The sequence below is a fragment of the Brienomyrus brachyistius genome, chromosome 13 (assembly GCF_023856365.1).
Source record: "Brienomyrus brachyistius isolate T26 chromosome 13, BBRACH_0.4, whole genome shotgun sequence".
Taxonomy (NCBI): Eukaryota; Metazoa; Chordata; class Actinopteri; order Osteoglossiformes; family Mormyridae; genus Brienomyrus; species Brienomyrus brachyistius.
The window spans coordinates 27,258,584-27,265,582 of record NC_064545.1 but is presented as its reverse complement, the minus strand read 5'-3'; the positions used below and the strand labels follow the sequence as shown (position 1 = coordinate 27,265,582).

Genomic DNA, 6,999 nt, shown 5'->3' with positions numbered 1-6,999 from the left:
CTTCCTTCCTCCACCCTCTCCCTCTTTCCCTCCATCTCTCTCTCTCCCAGCCTCCTTCCTCCACCCTCTCCCTCTTTCCCTCCATCTCTCTCTCTCCCAGCCTCCTTCCTCCACCCTCTCCCTCTTCCCTCCATCTCTCTCTCTCCCAGCCTCCTTTCTCCACCCCTCCCTCCCACGCAGCTCTTCAGCGGGACACAGGACCGGGTGTTTGGCTAGTCCAGGCTTTAGGGGACCCCCCCCCCCCAAGCTGGCCACTCACACTCCCAGACAGTCCCACCCTGTGCCAGACCCCCCTATTGTGTCCCCACACACACACACACACACACACACACACACACACACACACCACACACAAGAAAATGGTGATTACTGTACTGAAGTTAGCATACGGCTACTTTAATGCGGATATGCTGATAATTGGGGGGGGGGCCACAAGTGGGTGGGGGGACCCTTATTAGAAACATATCAGACAGGAACAGAAAGAGACAGGCTGGCGGAGCCATTACCTCAGTGGGTGGGAGGCTTCGGGGGACACAAGCCGCAGGGACCCACAGATGCTTAAACCTGAAGCCCCCACAGCCTGGGTCGGCCGCCCTAGCAGCCAAAACAGAGGGGCAAGAACTCCCCCCACGTGCACCAAGAAGGTAGCTTTAGTGCTGGGGGGTTACTGACACACTTCCTGGGGGGCTTGGCCATCATAGGCCAGTTACATTTATGGGGGGAGTGTTTCTGCAGCACCGTGTCAAAATAAGAGAAAATACTGTAATGTCAAAAAACATGCTTATGACCACTCGGCGCCCTGATACATGCGAAATTAACAGAAAACTCCCTTCAGTGGGGCGCAGTGAAATGCTGTGAGCCTCTGGCGTGAGGGAGCAGCACCCCCTTCCCCGGCTGGCCCCCCAGTGCACAGCATCAGGCCGTGGGGGCCCCTCGCCAACGACCTCGACCAAGATGGCCTCCAGCAGGCACCTACGCCAAAATGGCCTCCCCGCGTGGCACTGGAGCTCACTAATCATGGGCCCCCCCTCCCCCTCTCTCTCCTTCTCACACACTCGCTCACACACTCACTGCCGTGTTTATCCCCGTTTGATGGAAACAGAGGCTGCATCCTGTGCTATCCCCACAAGGACCCTCCCCGGGGTGCACAGAGAACTTAAAAGGATTCGTCAGCGTGTGTTTTTTAATTTACCATTCTTTTCAATAATAATAAGGCGGGGGGGGGAGACGCTCCCCAGCTGGGGGTCCGGATTACACCACAATCTGCACGACTGACAGGGGTTTCCCTCGAGATGTCCACATTTTATCATTTCATTTCATCTCTCCTTTTTTTTTTTTATATTTTCCCATCCCAACTTCTCCCCCACCTCCCCAATCCGCAAAGCAACATGTGGTTCTCTCATGACTCCAAGTGGAAATCGCAGCACCCCTGCTACACCCCTGTCCCAGGAGAGCCCGGGTCCCTTTGGGTGACACGCCTGTCAGGCCACACGCACACGCACACGCACACACACACACACACACACACACACACACAGTGAATGAGCTTCTCCTGCCTTTTACTTGCCGCACCCCCACAGGCGCCCCCCCTTCGTGTGGAATCCTCCTTCTCTCTGTCGGATTCGCCTTCGTTAACGAGCACGCCTTGATTAATCTGTTAGGAAGCCGCAGCCCCGCCGCTCTGCTTTTAGCGTTCCATTAATTACGGTTACGATCGGGGAGGACAGCCGCTCCTCTGGCGCACTAACCGGGGCCCAGGGCAGAGGGGCGGGGCCAAGAGGGGGGGGGGGCAGGCTGGCGTAAATGCCTGGCTGTTTACCCCCCAAACCTGACCAAAGCGGGTTTGGTGAACATGCGGTTGGGGGCAGTTTGTAGCTTGTGACCCTACACTCACAAAAATCACCTTGGGGGTCCCCTCCCACGTGTACTGACCGTTTTTAGCCATATGGGGGCCCCTCTGGCATCGTACGGATTGAGTGGTGGTGATGTCGAGCGTGAATCAGAGCGAGTAAGAGGGAGCCCGAGTGAATCAGAGTGACTGTGGGGGCAGTCAGAGCGAGAGCGGATGAGTGAGAGCGGGTGAGTGAGAGCGGTGAGTGAGAGCGGGCGTCTTACCGGCGGGGGCAATGGTTGGTGCGGTGCTCCGTCAGCTCGGCCAGGCACTCAAAGTCACGCTGGCAGTTGTCACACGTGAAGATGGGCTCGTCGTCCAGATCGTCGTCGGCCATTCGCTCATCCTGGCTGGTGACGCTCTGCTCGCCATCTTCCAGACCCCCCCGACACTCCTTTGGGTCAGCGTCGCCATCCGGCCCAGGAACATCTGCGAGAAAGGGGGGGGGCGAGATGCCGGTGTCACAGCCCCAAGGCCTCTCAGCACCGCCAGCACACGCACCCACACAAGCTCGCGTACATCCAAGAAAATGAAGTCCTGGGTACATGCTGGGCTGGCCAAAAGCGGAAGGCCTTCCGGGGTCCAGACAGTAGGTGGGCACCCATGAGTGGTGACCAAGGTAGCTTTGGTTAGGGGGGGGGGGGGGGGTTTCGGCAGGGCGTGCTGAAGCCTGGGCGGGACTGAGCACTAAACACGGACAGATTCCGGGAGACAACCTGCACTGGGGACGGCGTGATGAGCATTATCTAGCGGGGCGGTGACATCAGCGGCCCCCCCTGCATACACCTGCCCCAGCCCCACGTCCCGAAGTATCGGTAATTCTGCGGAATGACAGACAGAATGGACAAAGATGCGGCAAAAGCGGGCAGGAGGTGAGCACAGAGCCGATGCGAGTGCTGGGGTAGGGATTTGGGGGGGGCGCAGTCTGAGGAGAGGGTGCGGGTCGAGGTCCCCGGGCCCAGCCACCACCCAGTGGTCACATCATCCGTGCTAGATCAGAGGAGATGGGAGGAGGGGGGAGATGAGGAAGAAAAAAAAAAAAAAAGAGCAAAGCAAATCCTCCCCCACCATTGTGGTCCGATTTTCACACCTTATTATCACATTAAACGCTGCCGCTCTGAAGGGCTACACTGGAGACCGAGGCAGGGCGGCCGGGGGAGGGCGGCACAGGAAAGAAAAAGGGAACAAAAAAGGATGGAGGAATACAAAGAGGAGAAGGAGGAAAGAGAGGAAGGGAAGGAGGAGGGCGGGGGGGTGGGGAGCCTCGGACTCACCAAATCACCCAAGACGGGCGCAATCAGGCCCCCGGAGGGGGGGGGGGGCTCAGTGCCGCGCCCTGCCACTGAATAGTGCTAATTCCGCCATTACCTGGCATGCTAGGCAGGTCCGCACCGGCGCTAATCGCGTCCGCAGCAGAGCGGCAGGCTGGTGTGATTTGGATGGGGGCTTGCTGAGGCAGGTGGGACTGGGGTGAGAGGATCATGGGAAGGCAGAGCAGATTCTCCCCCCTGGCCCAGGAGAGATGCTCAGGTGGGCGGCGGAGGCGGGAGCAGGGGCAGAGCCATCTGCCCAGGGGTGGGGGTGCCGTCTGGACCGGTCCGAGAGAGCCCCCTTGCCAAACGCGTCCTACACCGCCTACGCCGCCCCCCCAGCTCGGGTCCGACACACCAACGGGAGTGTCTTCTGCAGATTGGGAACACCATATTCCAGAAATCGAGAGAAGGGCCCGTGGGAGGCCCCCAGCCCCCCCCTAACCCCCTGCCAGAGATCGGACATGCCAACACAAATAGCTGCCATGGCAACAGGGGAGGAGCCAGGCCAATCAGCGACCCCGGCACCCCTCCCCCTCGGCCCCGTGAGGCCCACTGAGATGGATGGCACTCGGTGGGGATGGGGGAGAGTTGGGAGGGGGCACTTTGCCAGCACCACATCCCCCCCACCACCACCTACATATCCGGCCATGCTCCTCTGCCGCTCGTCACTAAGCGCTTCCAATCTCGGGTAGAGAGGGGCCGCCTGGGAGGGGGGTCCCAGCAGACTTCATTTGGACACCCCCACACTGCGCCATCTACCACCATTACCGGCATCGCCGCCCCGCGCCATGCCGGCTGGCTCGATACAACGCACCCCCGTGCACCCCCATGATAAACACAGACTATGCCATTTATCTGTAGGTCTCGGGGGAGAGCGGGGGGTAGGGGTGGGGTGGGGGGGGGAGTGGATGTCCCAGCGGTAAACTGCAGCCGATCGGAGAAGCCTCAGCAAGCATGTAGGCAAACAAATGAAATCAGAACGAAAGCACGGCGGTGATCGAAAGAGAAAGAACACCAGAGCGCTCTCTCATTCTCCCCCAGGCCCTAAAAAGACAACGGAGGTGGTGGGTGGGGGGGGGCACATACATACACCTCCTACACTGCAACCTACCGTCCAGGACCCAGTGCCACTACTGGAAAGACCAGTGCAGCGGGTCATTCCCGGCAAACGCTCGTTTGCGTTGTGGTGGCTCACCGTGTTTTTTACCCATAATTCAATTTGAGGGAAGGAAAGGAGAAATTAAATGAGAGCCAGCGGTTGGACAGTGGTGTCCAAGGAGACTAATGATTTCAAAAGGGCCATTCAGCTGAACAAGGCCTCTTTATGCCACCCGCGCCCTGCAAGGGCGGCGTTTCTAGCAGACGTCAGGAGGATGCGGCGCAAGGAGGCGCCGTGACCAGAACCGGCCTCGGCGCCGGTAGCGGTCAGGGTTTCTTTTTCCAGGGGTCACTAATGCGAGAGAAGGAGTGTGAATGGTAAGGGCTGGATAAGGACAGAGAGAGAGAGGGAGGGAGGGAGAAGCATCAATGATAAAGCAGGCTGAAGACCACCTGGTGCGGGATGGGAGTGGAGGGGAGGATTCCCCAAAGTGTGTTCCAAGCCCCTCAAAGTGCAGAGCAGCTGCTGGGGATCTTTACTCGTGACTGAGGGTAACACAGGATTCATTACTTGTATTACTGTAGGTAAATAGTGAAACTATTAATAAAGCAGGGCATAGTGTAGTGGCTTAGGGATCGTACCCATGTCCAGAAGGTTTAGGGTTCAAATCCCGGGGCCAAAAGTGAAATTATATTGTGGAGGCCTCGAGCAACGTATTTAACTCCAGTGAGGCCAGGGTGTCATCTGACCCTGCGCTCAGATCAATAGCGTCCAAAGGCACAATCAGTCGGAGACTGGCTCCAAACCCGGTTAGAGGCTTGAATGATGGCCAAGATGGAAGCTGCAGGAGCAGAAAAGGGGAGCCACCCTGCCCACGCTCACCGCACCTTTATTTGTCACTTATTTTTGTTTGTGAATTCAGGACTGACTGACCTACCTACTGGAACATTCCAGCAAAAAAAAGCACATACCTAGGGTGTCCAGTGCCGTGGCTGTCGCCGTGGGAACAGTTTGGGGATGCGCCCCTCTGCTCCGACGGAGCTTTAAATAGCAGCCCCCCCAGGCCGATGGAGCCCCCTACCACCACCCCATGATCCGCTGAGTGCTATTATCTGTGAGTCACAGAGCCATCTCCGGCAGCACCAGTGATCACGGCCCCCTCCCTCGGTATGCCGCACACACATGTACCCTGGCACACGGTGCCCGCCCCCCAATCCGCGCTCCTACAGCTCCTCTCACACTAAAACAGAACTGTTACCGTGACAAGCGCCTTGTACAGGAACCACTGCCAAGCAAAGACAAGGCCAGGATAGCCCCATATCAGTGCTACCCCTCATCCACCACACAGGCACCCCCCGCATTTGGTGCTCAGGGGTCACACCCCCATCATTACCAGGTACACCCCACAGACCAGCCCTGAAGGAACCACACCCCTTTCTTGCGATCTCATGCAACCACGACATACCGGACTGTAAAGCGGCATGGAGACGATGGACATGGGGGTTGGCCCCCGCTGGGTCCATTTAATGGTGAGGAAGGTCCAAGGGGGGTGGGGCAGAGATTGAGACGTGGGCACCTTCTGCCCTCAGCCATAGATAGTTCAGACCTAGAGAGTAAAATCAGGATTTCATTTCAACCAGTTGAGTATATTGAGGCACAGTTCCAGACTCAACTGGTTGGTTGAAATAAAATCTTGGTCTGGACTTTTACTCTCTCAACCTGAACTACCCACATGATTAAAAACCCCCACAACTGGGGAGATCAAATAGGTATATGTAGGGGTGGGGGGGTATATTTTCAATCCATGCAGGTTACAAGATTCAATCCCACAATCTTCTGGATGTGGATTTCCTAACCCTCTGAGCTACATACCACCCAAAAACACAGTAAGAAAGGCGCCAAACGTAGAGGTCTGTCTGGAAAGCTGCGGCGACCAAGTCTCAGCCCGGGTTGGAGGTCTGTGATACAAAGTGCAGCCCCTTTCAATAAGGCAGGATCCCAGGCAGAAGTGCAGGAATCCATTACTCAGGCAGCCACAGAAATATTTCCCTTCCTGCAGCTTGCTCGATATATTTATTTACATAGCTATCCATAGTCGTCCATCCAAAGATCCTGGAGCTTACCCCAAGAAACATAGGTAGAGGGCACCCAGGATGGGATCCGAGCTCATTACAGGCTGTGCACACACATAAACGCCCACATACACCGGGAAGCATGCGCGCACACACACACACACACACACACACACACACACACACGCACGCACGCACGCACGCACGCACGCACGCAGATGCATGCACACACATGCGGATGCACGCATGCATGAACACATGCACGTGGACGTACACACAAGAATTCATGCATTCACAGGTATACGGATGCACATGCATGATGTACACACACACAAATGCCACACGCAGAAACACATGCATGTACGCGACACACACATACATACATGGACGCATGTACGCAGAAGCACATGCATCCACACATGCGTGCACACCCCATGGGGGCGCGGAGGCCCGTGATTGCCCTCATAAAAACCGGATATTAGAACAGATGAGTAATAAAGTTCAGCCCTGAACATTTGGGGCCGAGCAGCCGGTCCGGGGGACAAAACAGGACCAGCACGTGTCAGAGCCCAAATCGGGCATAAAAATCATGGGGCATGTCGGGCTTGGAGCTGCCCCAAACGA

The 6,999-nt window shown here is 57.0% G+C and overlaps 1 protein-coding gene across 1 annotated transcript in view; it reads right to left on the bottom strand.

The window, feature by feature from the left end:
- Positions 1 to 2,111: 2,111 nt before the first annotated feature.
- LOC125706847 (zinc finger protein 423-like) overlaps positions 2,112 to 6,999 on the bottom strand; it is a 32,776-nt gene continuing 27,888 nt past the window's right edge. The window contains exon 3 of the mRNA XM_048973688.1: positions 2,112 to 2,320. Coding sequence (XP_048829645.1) covers positions 2,112 to 2,320 — 209 coding nt within the window. The remainder of the gene's footprint in view (positions 2,321 to 6,999) is intronic.